This window comes from Protopterus annectens, chromosome 8.part0 (genome assembly GCF_019279795.1).
Source record: "Protopterus annectens isolate FY-2018-M chromosome 8.part0, PAN1.0, whole genome shotgun sequence".
Classification (NCBI taxonomy): domain Eukaryota; kingdom Metazoa; phylum Chordata; order Ceratodontiformes; family Protopteridae; genus Protopterus; species Protopterus annectens.
Window position 1 is genome coordinate 804,312,455 of NC_056741.1, and position 25,188 is coordinate 804,337,642.

At 43.1% G+C, this 25,188-nt stretch overlaps 1 protein-coding gene across 1 annotated transcript in view; it reads right to left on the reverse strand.

The window, feature by feature from the left end:
- FAM50A (family with sequence similarity 50 member A) overlaps window positions 1–25,188 on the reverse strand; it is a 575,383-nt gene that overhangs the window by 463,254 nt on the left and 86,941 nt on the right. Inside the window, exon 4 of the mRNA XM_044080267.1 lies at window positions 20,124–20,287. Within this exon, the coding sequence (XP_043936202.1) occupies window positions 20,124–20,287 (164 nt within the window). The remainder of the gene's footprint in view (window positions 1–20,123; window positions 20,288–25,188) is intronic.

The window sequence follows — 25,188 nt, forward strand, 5'->3', positions numbered from 1 at the left end:
CCAGTACTCAGCATGGTTTCCGACCAAACCATAGCACCACCACTGCCTTACTCTCCTTTACTAACACTATCCTTCAGCATAAAAACAACGTCTCTCTCTCCTCTGTTACTTTCCTACACCTATCTAAAGCATTTGACATGATCCCACACAAACAACTTATCTCGGTCCTCAATAACCTATCCTTCTCTCAGTCACCAACTGGTTTCAGAGTTCCGGTTAGGGGGTCATCACAGCAGATCACCTGTCCGCTCATGATTGGCAGTGGAGTTTTACGATGTCGAGTTGCCAGCCCGACGCCCAACCTAAGGCACACACGCACACACACCTAAGGCCAATTTAAAGTGTCCAATCCACCTACAGCAGGTCTTTGGGATGTGGGAGGAAACTGGAGCACCCGGAGGAAACCCACGCGACCACAAGGAGGACATGCAGACTCCGCACAGTAGGCACCCCAGCCGAGGATCAAATCAGAGAACCTCTTGCTGTAAGGCGGCAATGCTAACTGCTGCACCACCGTGGCTGCCAAATCTTATTGTAACAGTAGATGTGCTTCTCCTCACTGTTGCAGTAATCGTTACCCTAGGGATCTCCTGCCAAGGATAGCCCAATGTCCTGCCAGTAAGCCAAAGCCTTTATATTTTGTATGTGCCGTACTTCACACATATGATCCCCATTCAGGACGTAGGGCATAAATGTGGCTTACAGACAGTTACCCAGAACTGAATTGTCCCAGTAGAGAACAGTCTCCATAGGACAAAGCAGGCTATGCACATCTAGAATGAGAAAATGCAGCTGGAAAAGGAGACCCTAGGCTTGGAGGGAAACCAAAACAAAGCCCAAATGAAGGAGGATGGAGGGAGGTTGTGAATACTGCAACAGTGAAGAGAAGGACATCTACTGTTATGGTACGATTTTACACAGTACTATGTTCTTCTATATCACTGCTGTAGTATTCTTCACTGTAGGGAGTGTACAAAAGCTCAAGAAAAGAAGTGGGAGGTGGAAGGTTGTGAACAGCCCTCAAAAAAAAAAAAAACATGCAGAATGGCTCCGCCAGAATCTGCTCTGGTCCTAGAAGCCATATCCAGTTTATAATGCTTAGTAAAGGTATGCACTGAAGACCAAGTAGCAGTTTCGAGGATGGAAATGGTATCCAACCCCTTGAAGAAAGCACCAGAAGAGGCAACAGTCTTAGTAGAGTGACCTCTAAAGGAAGTAGACAGACATTTGCCATGAAAACAACAACAAAAGAAAATCTCCTTAAATCTCCAGGAGGAGATACTTTGCTTTGAAACAGCCAAACCCAGTGTCCTGAGATGGAAAGGAACAAAAAGCTGGTCATACTAATGAACGGCCTTTGTTTTATCCAAAAAATACCTGAGCTGTCTGTATAAATCCAAGGTATGTAGGACAATCTCACTGTCAGACTGAAGAGAAGGAAAAAAGGGAAGGGGGTGTGCTGCCTTGTCTGATTCAAAGACAACTCATTAACCACCTTGGGCATAAAAGGAGGATTAATATGATGGGACACACTGTCCCTGTGACAAACCAAAGGAGGAGGGTGGCCATAAGGGCCTGAAGCTCAGAAACCCTCAGTGGAAGTAAGAGCAAGCAATAACATAGTCTTCCAGGTACAATGCTGCAGGGAAGCAGAACCTGTATGCTCCAAGGGAACCCAGGTCATTTTTTTAAACAAAATTAAGGTTCCAAGGAGAAGGAGCAGGCTTCCATGGGGGGGTCTAACGTGCATGATGCCTTTGAGAAACTGCTTGACCTCAAAGAGAGAAGCCGAAACAGGAATCAACAGCAGACAGGCAGAAATAGCTGTCAAATGGGCCTTTACAGAAGAATAGACCAAGCCAGACTGCAGCAACTCACACAAATAGGAAAGAACCAAAGGGATCTCCCCACTGAAAAAGGGTCCTGGTTATGAGTATGGCACCAGACAGAAAATCTCTTCCATTTTTGACTTCCAAGACGTTCTGGTTGCAGGTTTTCTTGCCTCGTGTAAAACCTGGAGCACATCCTCAGAAAACAGTTGCCTAAAAGGGATCAAAAACCCTATTACCCACAATGTCAGTTGAAGAGAAGAGAAGTGATGATGGATGAGTGACCCCTTGTCCTGTGCGAGAAGGCCCAACTGGTGAAGGAACTTGGGTGATTGCCCCTGGCCAGATGCATTAACAGGAAGAAACACTGCTGTCTTGACCAAAAGGGAGTCACTACCAAGATTTCTGGTGAGTCCAGTGGAATCTTCTGCAGGACTCTTGGAAGTAGTGTGAGGAGAGGGGAGGCATAGAGAAATATCCCCTTCCAAGGAAAAGAGAGGGCGTCTGTCCTCCATATCAGATGGCGTGGCACTCTGGAACAGAAAAGGGGGGAGCTGCCTGTTCAGAAAGGAGGCAAAAAAATCTACCCAAGCAATACCTCACTAATGGACTATATTAAGAAACATATCTGTGAAGCATCCATTTGTGAGCCTGTGTTTTCAGACCTGCTCAAAGAGTCAACCACTCGATTGTGCTCAAAAGGAATATAGACTGACTGAAGAGTTAACTGATAACAGAAAGCCAGATCCCAGGACCAAAAAGGTCTGACTTCTGGGGGGGGGGGGGGGGGGGCTTGAACTTTCAGTTGACCACCTTGTCTGAGTTGAGGGTAAGTTGCTGAATCCACCACTCGAATTGTCACTTCAGATAAGGAAATCCAGTGGGTGGCAAGGTTGAAGCCAATCTGACTTAGTACCACTGAAGCATCTGCATGTGCAGTCTAGCAAGAGGGAGCACTGGAATAGCACCTGAAGTCAGTTTGGCTGCCGCATTTTCACACTCTTTCAGTGTACCTCTCCTTCCCCTATCTGAAGAAGAAATTTGAGTGGAAGTTGAGTTGGCCATGGTGGTGCAGCAGTTAGCATTGTCAACTCACAGCAAGAGGTTCTCCAGTTCGATTCTCGGCTGGGGTACCTTCAATGCGGAGGCGGAATGTCCTCCATGCAGTCACGTGTATTTCCTCATGGTGCTCCGGTTTCCTCCCACATTCGAAAGACATGCAGTAGGTGGATTGGACATTCTAAATTGACCATAGGTGAGTGTGTGTGCACGAGTTGAGTGGTATGAATGAATTACTGTGGCAGGGCTAGCCACCCAGTGGAGTAAACCTTGGCTCGAGATGAATGTCACTGCAAAAGTGACACCCCAACCCCATGTGCCAAAATGGGAAAAGGGGTTGAGGATGGATGGATGGATGGATTTGACAGTTCTCGCTCAACCCAGGCCAGCCCATTCAGCCTCAGGTCCCTTCTCAACAGCCATTAATCGATGCCTCAGATAAATGTTTGGGGCATCTCTTGCTCACCTGAAAGTTCAGGGTCTTTGATCTCCCCATCAGAAGTCAGACCATATCAACATCAAAGACAGGGGGCTCCAATTCTAGCCCTTCAGGCTTTTCACTGTATGTTCTCTCCGGACCCCTCAAAAGTGTACACAGACAACTCTACAGTGATGTGATGTGATATGTCAACAAGCAGGGGGACACGAAATCTTACCTCCTCTGCAGGATGGCACTTCAGGCTCTCTCAGTCATCAGTTAGCTCTTCAGGCAGTATACATTCTTTCAGAGCACAATCTTGTGGCATACTTCCTCAGCTGGTCCAAAACACAGGTTCACGAATGGATGCTTCACACAGATGTGTTTCTAGCCATTATCCATTGGTGGGGTATTCCTCAGGTAGACCTTTTTGCCTTTTCTCTGAAAAGGCAGCTTCATTTCTTTTGTTCCAGAGTGCCATGCCATCTGTCCTGGAAGATGGATGCCCGGTCCTTTCTGTGGAAGGGAAGGTTTCTTTATACTTTCCCTCCTCTTCCTCCACTTCAAGAGTCCTGCAGAAGATTCATCTGGACTCCCCAAAAATCTTGCTAGTGACTCTTTTGGCCAAGACAGCACTTGGTCCCCTTCTTAATGCATCTGGCCAGGGGCAATCATCAAAAGTTACCTCGACGGTTGGATCTCCTCACACCGGACAAGGGGTTTCTCCACCCATCCCCACCTGTTCACTCTGCTACTGACACTGTGGGCAATAGGGGGTTTTATCCCTTTCAGGTACTTCTTTTCTGTGCACATGCTCAGGGTTTTACAGGAGGCAAGGAAACCCTCATCCAGAAAATCTTATATGTCCAAATGGAAAAGATTTTTGGTCTGGTGCCATGCTCATTAACCAGGACCCTTTATCAGTTGAGGTCCCTCTGGCCCTCCCTTATCTGTGAGATTTGCTCCAGTCTGGCTTGGCCTAGTCTTATGCGAAGGCTCTGTCAACCATTAATGTGCGTCTGCCCTTAACTCCTCCTTTGGACTTCTCATTTTGGCGTTCTGCACATTAGCCCTCAAAGAAAACCTATTCCTACTCCTTTGGACCTTACTTTTGTTTTGGAGAAATTGTCTCAGTCTCCTTTTGTGCCTGCTGCTTCTGCATCTTTGCAGATTTGTACTTGGAAGACTGTTCTGTTGCTGTCCCTTACTTCTGCTCAGAGGGTTTCTGAACTTCAGGCCCTTATGGCCATTCCCTTTTTTTTTTTTCCACAGGAACAGGGTGTCCCTTCGTACTAATCCTTCTTTTATTCCCAAGGTGGTAAATAAGTTGGCCTTAAATCAGTCGGTACAACTTGCTTCCTTTTTCCATAATCCTCAGTCTGCTGCTGAGAGGGTCCTGCATACCATGGATTTGCACAGACAGCTCAGGTACTATTTGGAGGGTCTATATTGGATGATCAAACTTGTTTGAGTGTTATATGGTCGATACCATATGATCAAACTTTTAAAAGTTCGAACATCCAAAAAAATAAACAAACAAACTACACAAATAACCTACCTGAAAGTTTTAAGCAGGGACACCCTGCTCCCCCCCCCCCCCCACTCTTTAAATATACCAACTCCGAGATCACACTACAGTGCAGAAAAGGGAAATCTTCCCATTCCGCGCTGCACGGAGATCTCCATTAAAACTTTCGAACTTTCAAAAGTTTGATCATATGGTGTCGACCATATGACACCCAAACTTTTGAAAGTTCGAGCATCCAATATATAGCCTATTTGGATAAAACAAAACTATTCATAAGTCTGATCAGCATTTTGTTTTCTTTCATCCTAGGTCTGTGGGTTTGACTGTTTCCAAGCAAACCATCCTGGATATCCAAGGCCATTTCTTTCTGTTATTCTTTTCATGGCAAGGCTTCATCTGCTTCTGTTCAAGCTCATTCTACTAGGGCCGCTACCTCTTCTGGCGCCTTTTTCAAGTGGTTGCACACCAATTCCATCTTTGATGCTGCTACTTGGTCTTCACTGCATACCTTTACTAAGCATAAGTTGGATATGGTTTCTAGGGCTAGAGCAGGTTTTGCTGAAACCATTTTTGTGGGTTTGTTAAGGGCTCTCTCCTCAACTTTTCACCTCTCGTGTTTCTGAACTTTTTTACTCTCCCTTGTTTAAGGAATACTGCAACAGTGATATAAAAGGACATAGTACGGTTGTGTAAAATCTTACCATAACAGTAGATGTCCTTCTTTTCACTGTTGCAGTATTCGCTCCATCCCTCCAACCCCCCTTGTTTATTCTGCATTTTTTCCTTCTGGATGTACATGGACTTCTTTTCCCTATGATGACTGTTCTCTTCTGGAGCAATTCAGTTATGGGTAGTTGTGTACGTACATCCCTTTTAATGCCCTACGTTCTGTGCGAGGAGCACAAATGTGACATACAGAGCAAACAAGATCTTTTTCAAGCTTAACCATACTGGCCGAGCGACGGGCTGCTTGAGGCAGGACATCCCTGCTTTAAGGAATACTACAACAGTGAAGAGAAGGACATCTATTGTTATGGTAAGATTTTACACAACTGTACTTTCTGGGTAACTGCAACTGTACTTCATTTTTATCCCCCAAGTCCCGAATGGCGAGCATGTGTGTGACATACAGACATACAAGATCTACACGGTTTTGGTACACTGACTGAACATTGGGCTATCCCTTTGCAGAAGACAGTGATATGGAAGGACATCTTCAGTTTTCCAGTACAAGAAATAAAACTTGTTAGAAAAAAAGTCCCATAACTGAATAAGAGCAGTACTGAGCATACAAACATAATGGTAAGTTAGAATTCCCAGGGAATTAACAGGAGTAAAGAGCAAGAATGTTAACATAAAAAATGATATTACACACACAGATATAAATAAAGAAATCAAAAGTATATAACAATAATGAGGAAGGAAATTAACCAAAGAGAACCCATCAGAGTCTGTAAGCTGTAATGCACCAATGCAGGCTGCTGAGGAGAATCTACTGTGCGAGTTCCATAGCTGGCACTAAAAGAATGAACTGACTTTGTGACAGGGGTTAGACTTCTGTTGAAGGGAGAAGCTTAGCCAGTCCCCTATCACAGTCAGTGGAGGGGATTCTGAGTTCTGGAAAGCTGACAGTTTGGGTTTGTGCAGGCAAAGACCAAATGCCACTGAGGCAGTGTGAATAATAAGCCTCAGTTCAAAGGCACTCTACCAGCTTCTGAAAACTAACTCAACAGATGCCACAAGAAAACTATCAGGCTGCAAGGCAGCAAACACTGAAAGATAAAGAAGATAGCCAGACACCTTTCGTAAGGGATGCCAGCATCAACCCTGCTTACAGGACAAAGGAAAATGGCATGAGTACTTCCAGGAGTTTTTGAATGAATAAAAACCCAGGAAAATGCAATAATAGTACTAAAGAAAATAAAGTCAGAGAAAGTGACAAGATCAGATGAGATAAGAGCAGATATGATCATGAGGTTGGGTGAGTTAAGGGAGAAATGGCCCCAGATCGTACTCATAGCCCTAAAGAGACAAAAGCATACCCAGATAAGAAAATACGCATTCTGCTGCCAGTGTAAAAGAACAAAGGGGTAATTCATGACTCTGAACAATGTAGTAGTATCAAACGCCTGTCACAGTGCATGAAAGTTCTGAAGACAGTGACTGATAATCAAATTCAGACAATAGTAGAAAGTAAGTTGGGAGTTGAACAGTTTGGATTTAAATCAGGATGTACCACAACTGACCTGATCTTTTCAGTAAAACAATCAAGAAGAAGCTGGAGAAAAGTAAAGAATCCAACTAGGAATTCCTAAACTTGGAGGAAGCATATGACAGACACCCAAGAAAGCTGTTTTGGGCAGTTCAACCATGGCTTGAAGTCACAGAAATGTTGGTAAAATTTGTGTAGGTTATGTACAAGAGCACGACACAAATATGAACAGTGTGTTCAGACTCTCAGAGGTGTTTCCAGTGGGAGTGGGTTTGCATCAGGGTTCAACTCTGAGCCCACTGCTGTTCATACTGGTAATGGACTACACTAGAAAACAGGTTAGGGGAAACACATCAACACAGCTGCTGTATGCAGATGATGTAGCATCACAAGCAGACTCTGAGCAAAACTTCAGCAAATGAGAGGGGAATGGAATGTAAAATTTAAGGCACAAAGGATGAAAGAGAACACAGACAAGACAGTTGTCATGGCACCAAACAGGGGAAATCAGAAGAAATTCAAAATTGTTATACAAGGGGAAATAGTGACACAGGGTAACAGCTTCAAGTATGTGGGAAGGGTGTCTGAGGGTAACAGCTTCAAGTATCTGGGAAGGGTGTCTGAGGAAAAGGGAAGTGTGAAAGAGGATCAAAGCTAGAATCAGAGGGATTGTAGATGAATGACACAGGGATGTGTGTCTGTGTGTGTGTCTGTGTGTGTGTGTGTCTGTGTGTGTGTGTGTCTGTGTGTGTGTGTGTCTGTGTGTGTGTGTGTCTGTGTGTCTGTGTGTCTGTGTGTCTGTGTGTCTGTGTGTCTGTGTGTGTGTGTGTCTGTGTGTGTGTGTGTCTGTGTGTGTGTCTGTGTGTGTGTCTGTGTGTGTGTGTGTGTGTGTCTGTGTGTGTGTCTGTGTGTGTGTCTGTGTCAGAAGAATGCCAAAGAAGCTGAAAAGTAAGGTGTACAAAACAGTGGTGCAACCAGCACTACTGTAGGACGCAGAAACCTAGGCAGTTAGAGCAGGGCAGTTAAGAAAGCTAGAGCTGATGGAAATGCAGTGCCTAAGATGACTGATAGGATGTATACTGAGACACATGAAGAAATGAGATCATCAGAACAGAAGCCAAAGTAGCTCCAATTGCAGAGAAGATAGGAAAAATAAAGATCACAGTGGATCAGGCACATATGCAAGAAAGAAAATATCTGGTGATGAATATTTGTGAGAAACAGAAAGCAAGCGTACATAATGACATCCAGCAAAGAGATGGATGAAAAGACCACCTGTGACAGTCAGGCATGACTGCTGAGGAAGGTAGGAGAGCGGTACTGAATTGATGAGGATGACAACATATTTGGAAACACACACACACACACACACACACACACACACACACACACACACACACACACACATGCATGTGTGTGCACTGTCACAAACACATACACAAGTTCACGCATACTTTCCGACATGAATAAAAGCAATGACCTACAGTCTAGTGCACTGTTCACAGAGAGCGCCTACTGCTGGCACAACTACTATTTTTTTGTATTTCTGGAATTTCCTGCATCACCAAAAACACAAACAACTGATAGTGCTAAAGACAGGGTTCAATCAGTCATCCTATACTGAAGTACAATACATGCAAGTCAACTTTCTGTAGATGTATTTCTTTTCTTAATTTAAAGGTGCACATTTTAAACATTGTAAAATAAAATTACTGATAAATTCAGCACCATAAAACGTTTTCTCTTGTTTCACATGGTGACCAGTGCTTTGGTCAATTCATATCAGCTCAGCTGCTTTACATCATTGTTTACATTAGTAGGTACTATTTTAATGAAAAATAAATAAGAAAATGCAGGAAATGCAGTCCACTTGCTATATTAACAAAAAGATGGGATCATGTACAAGCATTTCTATAGATTAAATGCTTGGTTTTCTAGTTAGACTGCAAGGAAATAAATGACTGGAAGTATGTCTGTGATAAATTCAATCTTAATAGCAAACACATAACAGACACCTACTTCTGGCTAAAATATTGAACCCAGGGGGCCTTCTAAACAAAAACAAAAAAAGTCACAGGAGTAGTACCACTTTAAAATAAATATACATGTGCCCATACTTGCAGGAAGAATACAAGCTAGGTTTTTAAGGTAGCCCTAAAAGGACCGAAATAAAAAAGTGGTCGTCACTATGTCCCAAACTATACCCATGGAGAAGGAATGCCATAAGATTTGACACTACAGAAGATGCAGTGAAGCGGAAAATGTAGGTGCCTGGACTTTCAAACAGTGGATTGAACTGGGGTCTATTACAGAACATACTTGCAAACCTTTCCAAGATAATCAGACATGGAAGCAATATGGTAGTGGTGGTTGTTGATTCAAGCATTCGGTGATGTCTCTGATTTGGTTTGACATAGGAAAACACCCAGTATATTATGGGAAAACAGAATTAAAGACAGTTAAATGGACAGAGCTAAACAATGGAAATAATAAGTTATTACAGTAACTCTGTCTATAAAGAGACCTGTGCAAGGAGTGCCTTTGGGGTTGCGTTTGGGTAAAATACTTTTCAAACGTGTTTCAGATGATTTCTGGGTTGATGGACAAGATTAAGCTGTTTGATAAAGTCAATAGGAAACACAGGATTAAATTTAGTCAGGAAACTGGTGCCCTGGGTATAACGCTGGCAATTAAAAGTTAAATGATAAATAAAAAGTTATACAATTTGGTTAAAATAATCTGTGTATAACCAGCAACCTAGGAGGGGTTGAACTTAAATCACTACTACAATAGAAGGATCCAGGCATTCTGCTTAATGTTGCAACAAGTCACCAGGCGCAATCTGTGGAACTACAATATTTCTCAGTTAAATGCTAGGGTATAAAGCTAAGGAGTATGGATTTCATAGTGAGGGAGCTGACAAGGTCGTTACACACTTCTCTGGTTAAACCACATTTGTAACAGTTTGTGCTGTTCTGTGGACTATTTACAGAAACAGACATTAACATTTTAGGAGAAATTTATAACAGAAACTAAAGTGATAAATGACGAGAAAAAAAAATGGTGAAAGACTTCACTTTTTAGGAAAGCTTACCACAAAAGAAGGCTATAATGTGATCTGGGTAACTAAATTCTGCAAGAGATATACATAGAATCTGAAATAAAAAGCAAAGAAGGACAGACTGACAGATGTGAGAGGTGGAAGACATTTGCAATTGTACCCCACTGTTTGCAAATTACGATCAAGGCTCTAAACACAAAAGAATGGTGATCAAATAGAATGACACAGGTATTTTAAATTGAATGATGTTAGGTCAATTTTTCAGAAACACTAGATGAACTTAATTTCTTGTCTCTGTCAGTAACCAATAATCCAAATAGCGTTTGAATTAAAAGAATAAAAAGTAAAAAAAAAAATTGCTGAACCAGATGTTTAAACGAACCTTTAATCTACAGTTTGAGCGGTTTCTTTCCTCTTGGTAGCAGGACTTCATCAGAAACATGGCAGCCATTTTGTTACAAGGTTTAAAGAGCCTCAAAGGCACCAAAACTGAAAGCATTTAAAAGTACACACACACACTAAAAAATTTGAAAATTTACAAAAGCATTAAACATCACAAAAAACCCAAAGTTAAAAATCCTAATCAATACATTTAATAAGTATCAAAATATTGTTACAAATATTAAAAAAATCAAGCAAATAATCAGATGAAACACAGACAGATAAAGTAATTATACTTTGGCAGCTTTGACTTTTAACATAAGCTTAACGGAAATAACATCATTAATGCCTAGGGGGGTACAGGCATAAGTAACAGTTTCCTGAAAACCTTCTCTATGTTAATGAATTACTTCCTAGTCACCCCCTATATTACTAGGTGTAACTTCTTCAAGAATACTAAATGCGGCATTATAAACTGAGTATTTATATAAGGCATTAGTTAAAAGCCCCTTACTGATTGCATAGTTGTGTTGGCAAATTCTATTCCGCTAAGGTCCTACCATCTTGCCAATGTAAAATGCAGGGCAAGAGGAACAAAAAGCAATGTATACTACCCCCTTAGTAGTACAATTATAATGTCCCTTCATTGAAAGCAATCTGAGGTAGCCAGACAGTGAAAAATATGTCCCCTTGTAAAACGCATCTACATTGTTTACCCGTCCCACAACATTTCATGCCCCAATTCTTATCTGATACATTTTGTATGTCAAGGGCTTTTTCTAAGATAGCCTTTAAATTATTACTGTTCTTGTCTACAAATTTTGGCTGCTGCACCAACTGGTCAAGCAGCCCAAAAGTACCAAATACTGCAGTCTTCTAGTAACATTCAATAACCTCATTTACAGGAGAAACTTCAGTATTATATTGAATAACAAAAACCTGAGTTGAATCAGTACTCTTAGTATTCCTCTTAACAGTCAAATCCTTGGGACATCTCAGTAAAAGACCACATTTTTTTATGTCTAACTTCAAGGATCCATTTTTTTTTTAGATCTAGCCAACAATGAAAGGGGTACCCACAAGCAATGAACAAAGTACATATTTTATCAATCTCTTGTTTAAACACAAGATCATCTGAAATCAACCTGAGTCTAATAAGCTGTCCTTTAACAATATTTCTTTTTTGCCACCAAGGGTGCTGACTGGTAAAATGTAGAAAGGTGTTTAAAAACATTTATTTTCTAAATAACCTAGACTCTTGCTCCCCTTCAGATTACTCTAAACAAAATTTATGTCTAGGTAGTTAAGCTATCACTGGTCTGATAATAAAAGTACAAGAAATCAGTAGCACAATTCAAAGACTCAATAAATTCTTGCAGCTCAGTGATGGTCCCATTCCAATAATAAATATATCATCCAGGTACATCATATAACCTTCGACCTTGGAAAAGTGGGGTGAAACCAATATTTTTGCAGTTTTCCCATACCATAAAACTATGTTCGGAAAAACAGGGGCCGAGGCTGCCTCCATTGCAACACCCCTGTATTGCTTATAATATTCCACCTCAAAAAATACAAAGTTAGTTTTAAGCACCAGTTCCATATATTGAAAAATGAAACTAATCTCAGCCTGGTCGAGGCTGATATCCTTAGTCATGCCACCCAGGAACCATTCCAACCCTTCATCATGTGGAATGACAGAGAACAAGTCTTTAATATCAACTGTCACAAACAAGTCATCAGGTAAAATTTCAAAATTTGCAACAGACTGAAGAAAGTGCCAGGAGTCTTAATAAATGCTTGTTTCCTACTGAAAAAGATTTAAACTTAAAATCAACCATTTTAGCCAGTGGTTCAGTCTTTGACCCTGCTGAAGCTACAACGGGTCTGAGTTGGGGGGGGAGGGGGTCAACCATCGACTTATGAATCTTAGGGATTCCAAACATCCACGGAACCCAAGAATGCTTGACCTCAAGGAAGTCTCTTAGAAGGTATATCAAAAGTAGTATACAAATCCTCCTCCGCACAGTCTATGCCTCAATAGGCTATGTTAATCTCATTTTGTGAGACTTCTACAAATAAATCACAGTTACTTAAAAACCCAAGCATCTTAAATGAATACAGGTGGTGGGGTCCATAATGACAACACCCCCACCCTTATCTGGCTTCATCACATGTCAATTTTTATCATTAGATAACCTAAACAAGAGGTCTCTTTCATCAGGAGTTAAGTTATAAAATATTTTTCTCTTCTTGTGGCCTCATTCCCCGATACTGTTTTCACACAACTGTTCAAAAAGCCCAACAGGTGATGCTAAAGGGGAGTTAAAAATACTGTTTCTCCCCAATTCATTGTTGGCACCATATTAATTGTTAGATGGCATCAAACATTTCAAGTTCAGTTTTCTAGTGTACAGTTTTAACTCAATCAGGGTGACCACTACAATGGGGTAACTAGAGGGCACAAAATTAAACCCTTTTTGAAATAATGAACCAAAAAGAGAAGTAATAGGCAACAGGGAAAAATTATATACATAGTACATCCATCAAAAACATATACAGTACCTTCAGCGAGAGTATCCAAAACCATCCAAAGACATTTCAGCCCTTGATGACTCCGATACCCTCTTGAACACAAATCATGTTTTGGGATAGGAGGTTGAAAGTCAGGGGCATTCTGCTCCTTTCTCCCCCACTTTCCCTCAAGCCTCTTGGAACACCGGGGTTTCCATTTCCCCCGAAAAGTGGGTCATCTGCTCATCACTATCGCCAACACCTTCCCCACGAGTATAGTACAGTTGTGTACCTACCATAAATGTAGATGTTCTAGTGTATTCACTGTTGCAGTTATTACTCTTGGGTTATCCTGCTGGTAGGCTACCCTCAGTCGGACAGAATTCCAAAGTCTAGGTCTGGCGTTGGCTGCCGTCACCTCTTCCCTGACGTCAGTGCTCCAGGGGTACAAAAGATGCAGCCAACGCCATTTTCTTCAGTTTTTCTTGCCCCAGATGTCAGGTGCTCCCAAATTAGTAGGCTGGAAAAATATGCCAATAAAAATGCATGCACAACAATAACATTTCCTTCATCTACAAGCAAATACACCAAAAAGGTTGTATAGGATAGAGAAGTGCAGATGAACCCAGCAAGGAAAAGGGGGATGGTGGGTGGGTAACCTGGACTGCAACAGTGAATACACTGGAACATCTACATTTATGGTAGGTACACAACTGTACTATGTTCATCATGTTTCACTGTTGCAGTCATTACTCTTGGGTTGAATCCCAAAGCTGAGGATGGGTTGGGTAGCTGGGCTAAATAGGATTAGGAAAGGCTATGAGGCCCTGTAGGACTGCAGTGGCAAAGCCTGCTCTGGACTTAGAGTAAAGAGGTAAGTGGTAGTGCTTTGTGAAGGTGTGCATTGAACTCCAGGTTGCAGCCTCTAAGATATCTTTGGTTGGTACTCCTCTGAGGAAGGCTGCTGAAGTGGCTGCTGCTCTGGTGGAATGAGGTCAAATGTTCTTAGGCACTGATTTGCCATGTTGAGAATAGTAGAAATGGATGCAATGGCCTATCCATTTAGAAATAGTCTGTTTTGAGATAGCCTTTCCTTGTGATCCCGCAGCATATGACACTAAAAGTTGCTCAGTCTTTCTGAAGGCTTTAGTTCTGTCCAAGTAGAAGCGTAGCTGCCTGTGTATGTCCAAAGAATGCAGAATTTTCTCACCCTTGTTCTGTGGATTTGGATAAAAGGTATGCAAGTGAATAGTTTGGTTGAAGGCCACAGTGGACACCACCTTAGGCATAAATGTAGGGTTTGTCCTCAAAGAAACCCTGTCTGGATGAAAAATGAGGAAAGGTTCCACAGCCATGAGTGCTTGTAACTCCGAGACTCGCCTTTCAGAGGTTATTGCAAGGAGCAGAGCTGTTTCCCAGGATGAGAATTTTATATCTGCTGTTGATGCTGGCTCGAAAGGAGGCAGTGTGAGTTTTTCCAAAACATAATTGAGGTCCCAGGCCGGAATTGGTGCTCTCCTTGGAGGCCTAATGTTTTTGGCCCCTCTGAGGTACTGCCTTATTAAGGGATGAGAAAAGATAGGTGGTTCCGCATTGTAATGGGCTGAAATGGCAGAGGCATGAATCTTAATTGATGAGAAAGAAAGGCCTTTGTTCAGCATCTCAGTTAGGTATTGCAAAATCTGAGGGATATTTGGTACAGATGTGTCAATGCCTTGTTCCTGGGTCCAAGCACAGAATCTCTTCCATTTCTCTGCATAAGATTTTCTGGTGCTGGGCCTCCTGGCCTCCAAGATAACATCCAAGACAGCTTTTGAAAGAGGAGTGCTCTGAATGGCTACATTATCCGCCATGCTGCCAGATTTAGGGTCCTGAGTTGGCTGTGCAGGAGCCGATTGTTTTGTTGGGTCAGCAAGTGAGAAGTTTGAGGCAATATCCAAGCTGGACCTTGAGACAAGCTCTTTAGGATTGGGTACCAGTGGGTGCAATCAGTATCATTTTTGGCTTCTCTTGTCTGACCTTTAGGAGTACCCTGGAAAGGAGAGGAGTGGAGGAAGGGCAGATACTGTTAGATTTTTCCAGCTGAAGGATAGGGCGTCCACTTTCCATGCTTTCTTGTGATAATTCCTTGTGCAAAATCTCTGCAACTGGTAGTTGTGAGGGGAGGCAAATAGATCTATGCCTGAGCATCCCCATTTCCTTCTTATCATTCTGAAGACTTGTGGATCCAGCTTCCATTCGTGGGGATCCATGAGGTTTCTGCTTAGATCGTCTGCCAGAGTATTTGTTTTTCCTGGCAGGAATTGTGCTTGCAGGTGAACTTGAAAAGCCAATGCTGTGTCCCATAAGGTCATTGCTCGTATGCAGAGGGGGTATGAATGTGTACCTCCCTGCTTGTTTATGTACCACATGACCATAGTATTGTCTGTCTATCAGTAACTGTCCTGGATGAAGCAGGTCCTTGAAAGCTGTCAGGGCATTTTGAACAGCTAGTATCTCTATTTGATTGATGTGGAGATGCATATGGTTTGCAGGCCATGTGCCCTGAATACATTTTCCTGCCATATGGGCCCCCCAGGCATAATCTGATGCATCCGTTGTCAGTGTTTGTCTGGCTGTGGGCAGACTGAATGGCAGACCCTTGTTGTGGTGACAGGCTTCTGCCCACCATCGAAACTCCTGTTGCAGGCAGGGAATGAGTGCAATTACTGTCTCCAGGCTGTTGCAATGCTGAGTCCAAACACTTTTTAGATACCATTGTAGTTTCCTCATATGCAGTCTGGCATAGGGAATTAGTAGAATGCAGGATGCCATGAAACCCAAGGCCTGCAGGATATTCCTTGCAGATAAGTGGGGTTTTCTTGCCAATTTCTTGAAGTAAGTAGTCAGATGCTTTTGTTTGTCTGATGTGAGATAAGCCATCTGGGCAGTTGTATTTAAGCTTGCACTCAGGAATATTATCTCTTGAGAGGGCACTAGTTTTGATTTCTTTTTGTTTACTGTGTACCCTAGGCCAATTAGTAACTTTTTACAAATGCCAGATGCTGTAGAAGAATATCTTTGTTCTCGGCTTGAATTAGGCAGTCGTCCAAGTAGAGATATATTTGAATTCCTTTTTGTCTGCAAAACACAATTACTGGTGCCAGGCGTTTTGTGAAGACCCTGGGCACAGTAGATAAGCCAAAGGGCAGTGCAGAGAATTGGTAATGCATTGAGCCAGCTATGAATCTGAGGTATATTCTGCAAGATTGTCTGATTGGGACATGCATGTATGCCTCCTTTAGGTCCAACGTTACGAGCCAAGCCTTCATGCCCAGCATGGGCAGTAGCTGCTGTAGCGTCAACATATTGAATTTTGGAACTTCCAGAAACATATTTAGTATTGACAGGTCCAGTATTGGTCTCCAGGTTTTGTCCTTTCTGGGTACTAGGAAAAGTCTGGAGTAAAATCCTTGTCCCTGCTCGTGTTGTGGTACTTGTTGAATGGCCCTCATGTGGATGAGGGCTGTAATTTGTTTTAGTGCCTCTGCCCCTTGATTGTGTGGCAGGTCTGGCATACTTTTTGACCTTGGTAGAATGTTAAAGTGGAACCTGTAGCCTTGGGACACTATGTTCAGGACCCATTTGTCTTGGGTAACCATTTGCCAATTTGATGAAAAAAGTGCTAGTTTTCCCCCTAAGGGGGCTGCCAAAAGAAAAGTGCTTGGATCTGGTAGAGGAAAGTCATTGGGACTGTTTCCTGTAAGGCTGTGATTTGTCTTCTCCGCTTTTGGAGGTAGGAGCACCCCATTGTTTAGGCCTGTATGTGCCTTGGGACTGAGATCTGCCTCTGAGACGACTATCTGCCTCTTTGTGGCCTGTCTGACACTGGAAAGGAGCAATTTTTAGAAGGCCAGTTCCTGCTAAACCTGGGTGGCTGCACCTGTAAGAAATCCTTGACTGTCTGCATGGATCTGGCTTTATCCTCCATTTTTTTCAACACCTCTTCTGCTTTAGTACCAAACAAAGTATCATGCTGTAAAGGTGCATCTAGTAATTTTGCTTTAACATGATCAGGCAGATTCTGTTCCTTTAACCAAGCATGCCTTCTAATAACAGAACCTGTAACAGCAGCCCTGCAAGAGGCCTCCAGTGAATCATAACCACATAGCAAAGTATGCCTCCCCACTTGTTCAGCTGCATGCAATAAATCCAGGAATTCCTTGATTTCTGTACATTCAGTATTTGTCAACAACTTCTGTTTAAGCAGTGACATTAAATATTGCTGATATTTACGCATATGAAACTGACAATTTAAAGCCCTTACAGCCAGGGTAGAAGAGGTGTAGACTTTTTTCCCCCCATCTGTCTAGAGCCCTAGAATCCCTATCAGAGGGGACAGGGTTTTTTTTGCAGTGGAAGCTTTGACCCCTTTGTGACCCTGAGATATATTTTCTGGGTCAGCAGCGGGGTTTTTATATAGAAATGTATGGGAATCTGGGACCTTGTAGTATCTGTCTGGCTTAGCAGGTGCATGGGGTAAAGAGTCAGGGGACAGGCCAGACTCTGAAAATACATAATCTACAATGTCTAGAACAGGTGGAATAGCAAGCAGTCTGTGCTTATGAAGTAGCAGAAAGTCCCTGAGCCTTTTCTTAGATTCAGAATAATCTTGGCTCTCCCAGTGGAAATGCTCCCTCATGGTATGCAGGGTTTCCCCAAAAGAATAATCCTCAGGAGGAGAGGCTGAAGGAAAGGATTCTTCAGCATCAGAATCCTCATAGGGAAGCATGGAGTAATCCTGTTCAGAAGAGGAATCAGAGGAAATAGAAACCTGATCAGAAGAAATGTACTCTGTCTCTTGCCTAGGCCTCTTATCAGGAGGGGGATGGGAGCCCCTGATCAAAGTAATTAGGTCTTCGGCCATTTTGAGCATCTGTTTTTTTAGGCATGGAAGTCTGAGCAGGAGAATGCTGTACTTGTTTCTTTGTCTTTAGAGCTGCTTTAGTCTTTGTCTTTGAAGCTGAAGATGGCTTAATATATAGTTGTGTAGGTCTGAAGACACCCTCAGAAGCCGATACTTGCTCAGCAGCTCCGGACCCATCTGAGGGAATGATTTCCGAGTGTCCAATACCTTTAGTATCCAGAGGCCCAGTCAGCTCCACATGGGAGTCAGAAGCGGCCTGTGGCTCTGAGGTAGCAGGCGCCAGGGGTTGCGAAAGCGCCTCACTGAGAACCAGCGACTGGCCTAGCAGAGGCCTCATCATTGGTTTTGGACCTCGGATGCCTATCCTTTTTCTTGTCCTTGCGTTTTTTGTAAACTCCGGTTGTTGGCTGGTCCGATGGCATTATATAATTAAATCTTCGGCCAAAGTAATGAAATGCAAAATCGAACCGAAGCTTAATAGTGCATTGGTTAAATGTAGTACAAAACCGACAGCTAGCAATGAAGAAGGTCTATCCAACTCCTAACAGTGGAAAAAGGTATGAAGCTGGTGATCCTAATGAAGCACTCTATGTTCATCGTGTTTCACTGTTGCAGTCATTACTCTTGGGTTATCCTGCTGGCAGGCTACCCTCTGTCGGCCAGAATTCCAAAGTCTAGGTCTGGCGTCGGCTGCCATCGCCTCTTCCCTGACGTCAGTGCGCCAGGAGTACAAAAGATGCAGCCGACGCCATTTTCTTCAGTCTTTCTTGCCGCGCGGTGCCCAAAGCAAAAGCAGTTCGCAAGTGCCGGTCGGCCAACTCCTGAGATATTCAAATTCGAATTTCAGAACCGAAGTCTTCATTAAAGCTAAGTACCCCGTTGAAGAAACTTTTTTCTTGCTCCAGACCGATGTCAGAAAAAGTTAACAATTGTATTTCTTGTGGGAAGCAAATACCTCATAAGGATTTTCACTCTTACTGTATTCCTTGCCTAGGCCCTGATCACTACTTTTAAAATTAAGATTTTTATTGTGATATTTTAAGTATCTATAATACTTTTATAGGTTTGCAAGTTTTTTAGTGCGCGTGTGTACTTTTAAATGCTTATAGCTTTGGCGCCTTTCAGGCTACTTACACCTTGAAACAAAATGGCTGCCATATGTCTGTGATGGAAGTTCTGCTACTAAGAGGAATGAAAGGGCTCAAACTGTGGATTACAGGTTTGCTTAAACATCTGGTTCAGCGCTTTTTACTTTTTTTTCTTGTCTCTGTCAGCAAATGAATACAAATGGAACTCTTGGCTTGTCCAATAACCAAAAAAAGTAGATAAATTGATCTCCCCACATGACCATTTTAGAAAGAAATGAAGATGAAAAGTCACTCTCAAAATACAGCACACAGACTGTACATCACATGTCCGAGGTGGAAGGCATTCCATTTGAAATCCTGAATCACATCACCACCATCTGTGAAAATCTCTACAACCAATACAGGTACACTGTAACCACAGCCCTAAGAAGTTAATATATTTAATGAAAAAATATACTTTCTACGTTTTCTGTAAAGTGTGCAGAAAAGTAATGTCATATCTGAAACACTAAGCTGTGAAACAGAATTTACAAAAACCTTCAAAATAGAAGTCTTAATCTGGTAATAAAGTGGAAGCCTTGTGAATTGTTTGGGAGTATGATCTGTTACATAATCTCATGTTTCAACAAGATAGATTCCATTTTGGCCATGTGAAAAGATCATTCAACTAGAGAATTAATGCAAAGATATGCCACTGAAAGAATAATCCAGGTAAAAGTAATCAAGTTACAAGAATTAACGTTGGTAACTCCCCTTAGTCTCTACCTACTGTACATTATCTAGGAAGACTTGTGTTTATTCCATAGTGCACAGTCTAATCTTGTATTGTTTGAAGCACAACACCTAATCTAACAAATTAGCACAAGGTTGGTGATTGAGCTATGTAAAATGAAAAACAAAATCTGTCTCTCATTACCTCGCATGGTTAAGTGAAAACAGTTTTGCACATATGACAATACATAAATCAGAGAAACTTTATAGAAGCAGCAAGATGGTTACAAAGGAGAAACAAAAGCTATAATGGTATTCAGACTTCCCAATGGACTCAGAACACAAGTTTAACATTTTAGCCTAAATAGTAGCAAGTAGGCATCAAGACAGGTTTGCTCTCTAAACTATGTACTTGCCTTCTGTACTGTGCTCCTTTTCTTCATCCTCTTCCTCTTCACTTTCTATTTTATCTTCATCATATTCATCACATTCCTCCTCTTCATCCAAGTTAAATGACAAGCTAGCAATCTTCCTCTTCTGTTCCTTTTTGCGCTCTCTCTCCCGCTGCCTTTCCAGCTTCCTTTCAGTAAAAATAAACAAAGCAAATAAAAACTGTCTACATAACCTGTGATGCTTACTCCTGCCCAAACTCCACTCCAACACTAACTTCAAAAGTATCTTAAAGCACAACACCCTACCTGCTTTGAAACGTGGCAAACGGAAGACAGAGCAGTACTAGCAGGCATTGCACACCAACAGTTACTACACCCAACAACTAAACATCTTTCGGTAAAGAAAAAAAAAATGCTGTAACTCCACTGATCAAAAGAAAACAGTTATGAAAGATACCACTATGTTTTAAACATCCTGTATTATTGAAATGCTAATAAACAATCTTTTTTTATATTTAAATCAGCATAAAATGACATCTCGCAAGGTAGATGGCATTTCCATGAATGTTTTCAACAGAGATATCTACAGATTGTAGAAAAAAAGAAGTTATGTCTTTCCATAACATTCCGTCTGTATTGTTGATCCTCATTCAGTCATTACATGTGGGTATCGGTTCCGACCTCGGAACCGAGCCGGCCATCTTCCAAGCCAGCGCCAACTACAAACTCTCGAACTAAAAACTCATAGCCAGAATCCCTCCCTGCCTGTTACCTCAGACTGAGTTTGCAAGTCAAAAGAAGGTAAAGGCTACCTCTGGTCAAATGACCTAACAGAACCGGATGGTGAGATCCACTAGAAGCCACAGGAGGGAGAAGGATGGAGGGTCGTAATGACTGAACGAGGATCAACAATACAGATGGAACGTTATGGTAAGACACAACTTCTTTATCTGATATTGTTAACCCTCGTTCAGTCCTTACATGTGGGACAGAGTCCCCAGCTACCTTTATTCCAGGGTGGCTCTCATGGAAGGGAAGCACCACAGAACCAAAAGATGCTCTTCCCCTGGAGGCCAAATCCAATTTGTAATGATTGATGAATGTATGAGGAGTAGCCCAAGTTGCAGCTGCAGAAATGTCATGTAAAGAGGCTCTGGCATGGAAGACAGCAGAAGTTGCCACCGACCTTGTAGAATGAGCCTTTATGGTAGTAGGTAATGGAATATTATGTTTTCTATAAATGAAGGTTACTCAGTCTTTTAACCATTTAGCCAATGTGACCTTAGCAACAGCACATCCTAATCTAGGTCCAGAATAGGCCAAAAATAACTGGTCTGATTTACGAGAAGCCTTAGTCCTGTTCAAGTAGAAGCGAACTTGCCTGTGAATATCTAGGGTATGTAGGCAATACTCTCCTCGGTTTGAATGATTGGGGAAGAAAACTGGCAATTCAATGGTTTGATTAATGGACATTTCAGAGATCACTTTTGGCAGAAAGGAAGGATTAGTTCTCAATGACACACTATCTCTATGAAAAATCATATATGGTCTTTTAATGCATAAGGCTTGAAGCTCAGAGATACGTCTGGCAGAAGTAATGGTGACCAAAAACAAGGTTTTCCATGACAAATATTTGCGGTCGCAAGAAGAAGCTGGTTCGAAAGGTGGCATTGTCAAAGCTTGTAGGACTAATGACAGGTCCCATGGTTGAGTATGTTCTCTAAAAGGGGGTCTTAGACGATTCACACCTTTTATGAAAGCCTTGCATAATTTGTGTGACATAAGAGAAGTCTCTTGGACACCATCATGAAAATTAGATATTGCAACCAAATGAACTCTAAATGGTAGAGGCAGATAGACTGGACTGAAATAGGGTAGACAGATATTCCAGTACTAATTGACATTGGTGCTGAAAAAGGATCTACTTGTTTTTCTTTCAGCCAAAAAGTAAATCTTTTCCACTTGCTGAGATATGTAATTCTGGTGGAAGACTTATGAGATGCAATAAGAATGTCACGTACTGGCAAAGAAAGATCATTCTGCCTGGCAATCAAAGAAATTGGAGGAGCCAAGTTGTGAGCTTCAGGCTGTTCAAGCTGGGGTGAATCAGATTCTGCGGATGGGAGATCAACCCCGGGGTTGGATGGAGGATCCACGGTTGATCTAGCAGGTGAGGCCAAAGGAAGGGAAACCAAATCTGACAAGGCCAATATGGTGCTATGAGGATTACTTTGCTCTTCAACCGGCGGGCTTTCTTCAGAAACTGGGGAATGAGGAGGAGAGTTGGAAATGCATAAAGCAGACCCGAGGGCCAATCGTGGACTAGAGCATCCTTGGGTGACTGTCCCAGAGGGGGAATCGGGGCAAAATAGTTCCTGCATTTGTAGATGGTCGGGGACGCAAGGAGGTCGCAGCAAGGAAGACCCCAGCGGTTGAAAATCTCCGCCGCTATCAAGGGATTCAGGGACCACTCGTGAGGTTGTAGAATACACCTGCTGAGTCTGTCTGCTATCACGTTGGAACTCCCGGGAATGTGCATTGCAAGAAGAAAGAGGTTGGTAGCCAACACCCATTGCCATATCCTCATGGCCTCTCGACAGAGTGGGTAAGATTTGGTTCCACCTTGTTTGTTGATGTACCAGACCACCGCCATGTTGTCTGATTGTATCACAATAGTCCCAGACAGCAGCAGGGGATGGAATGCTTGCAACGCCAGAAGCACCGCCCTCAGCTCTAGAACATCTATATGCAGATGGGCATCCATTTTGGACCATGTACCTTGGACTGTCTGTCCCTGAAATAGCCCCCCCACCCCATCAGGGAGGCGTCCGTGGTCACTGTAGCCTTGGGCTGTTGGGGGGAGAAGGGGCGAGACCATTGTGATCGATTGTGCGCCATCCATCAATTTAGATCTTGTTTGCACCTGTGAGTTACCCGAATCTTGGCTGAAAGAGGGTACTGAAAGGGATACCACTGGGTGAGCAGCAGCCATTGTAGAAGCCTCATGTGAAACCTGGCCAAGGGGACAGTCATAATGGAGGCTGCCATGGAACCCAACAACTGGAGAACAAAATGAGCTGTGGATTTCTCCCTTGAAAGGATTGGATTCAGTTGCTTTATCCTTAGAATTCTGAGCTCTGGAATGGGTGCTCAGCAATTCTGTGTATCCAAGATGATCCCTATGAATTATGTGGACTGAGATTGGATTTTTGCCAGTTTATGGTTATGCCTATCCTTTCTGCAGTGAGGAGAGAGTATGCCAGGGCTTCTTCCAATACATGTCTGGTGGGGGCAGAGATGAGCCAGTCGTTTAGGTATGGAAACACCTGGAATCCTTGTAGTCGCAAGTGAGCTGTGATGACTGCCATGCACTTTGTGGACACACTGGGGGCTGCAGAGAGTCCGAAGGGCAGTACTCTGAACTGGTAATGACCGGTTCCCGCAAAGAAGCAAAGGAATCTTCTTGATGGTCAGTCCACTTTTATGTGGTAGTACGCATCTTGAAGATCTATCGAGCACATCCAATCGTCTTTTTCCAAACGCAGAAGGATAGACTGTATTGTGACCATCTGGAATTTCTGTACTTTTACAAACTTGTTCAATCACTGAGATCCAAAATTGGTCTCCAGTCCCCGGTTTTCTTTGACACCAAAAATAGTCTTGAATAGAATCCGGATCCTATCTGGTCTAGAGGGACTATTTGGATGACTCTCTTTCTTAGCAGGTTTGAAATCTCCAACGCTGCTTCTTCCCTTTGACTGGGTGGAACGTCGGGTAAGCTTGTTAGGGGAGTGGGGCAAGGGTCAAAGGGGATATGATAACCTCTGGTTATTATCGTTTGTACCCAAGAATTGGTGGTAATGGTTAGCCAGGCAGAGGGGTACAAAGAGAAATGACCCCCAACCACTTCCAGAGGAAAGCAGTTGGGCCGCTCTTCAGGAGCACTGGTAGGACTGGCCAGGGAAAGAATCCCTGGAACCCTGGTTACACGGACCCACTCTGCCTCGAAAGGGGCGTCTTCCCTGAGAGTTTCCCCCTCTGCCTCTAGGGGAGAACTCGGCCTGTGTGTCACGGAAAGAACCTTGAGACTTTTTGTGCCATATCTTCCCACTCTTCTGGTTTCTGGAGAAAGCCCGTTGAGGGGAATAATAATGGACACCCACAGCAGAAAGGGTCTTACCGTCCTGTTCATATCTGGCCAGTGTGCTTTTAACCTTGGGTCTGAACAACGAGGCTTCGATGGAAGCGTTGAGAAAGGAAGCCTTGAAGGGTTCCGTGAAATTACACAAGCGCATCCAGGCATGTCATCTCAGAACAATGCCTGAACCCGCCGCTCTAGCTGCTCCTTCTGATGCGTGAGATATCAGGTGCATGGAGGAGTTGGATATCGATTCGATGGTGACTAGCTGAGAGGCCACTTTGTCATGGACCTGATCAGACACAGCTCCAGCCAAAGTTTCAGAGAGCTCAGAAATTAAGTCTCTTTGAAGCCTGGTAAAATGTGCCATATAGTTCAGGGACCTGACTGCAAAGGTCGCTGATGCAAAAGTACGCTTCCCTATTCTGTCCAGAGCCTGGGACTCTTTGTTGGGTGGATGGACAGTCTGGCTTTCTTCTTCCACCAGGTCCTTTTTAGTTGTGGCTGCCACCACCAAAGCATCTACAGAAAGACCTTTGGACCAATGGGGATCACTAGCAGGGGGGGACAACATTTTATATGGCCTCCGGGGAATGGCCTCAATGGTGTCAGGAGCCTTCCACGCACGCTGCACGACGAGCCGGACACGTTCGTCGGCAGGTGGAGTAACCCAGGAGGTAGGGGGCAGGGCACAAAAGGCCTGCAGGAACACAAACTCTTCAGAGGTCAGGTTAGAGGGCTGCCAGTCACCTCTCAGGATATCACCAAAGGATACCTCAGAGCATGATCGAGGGGACCCTTCCCCATCATCAAAGTCTGTGTCTTCAGTAAGGAACTCCTCTGTGGAGTCTATGTGCTTCGTCTTGCATGAGCTCTTTTGACGATCTTCCTCAGAGGGAGAAGCTAGGGAAGACAGCTCAAAAGGGGTCTCCTGTGGGAGTATGCCCTGAG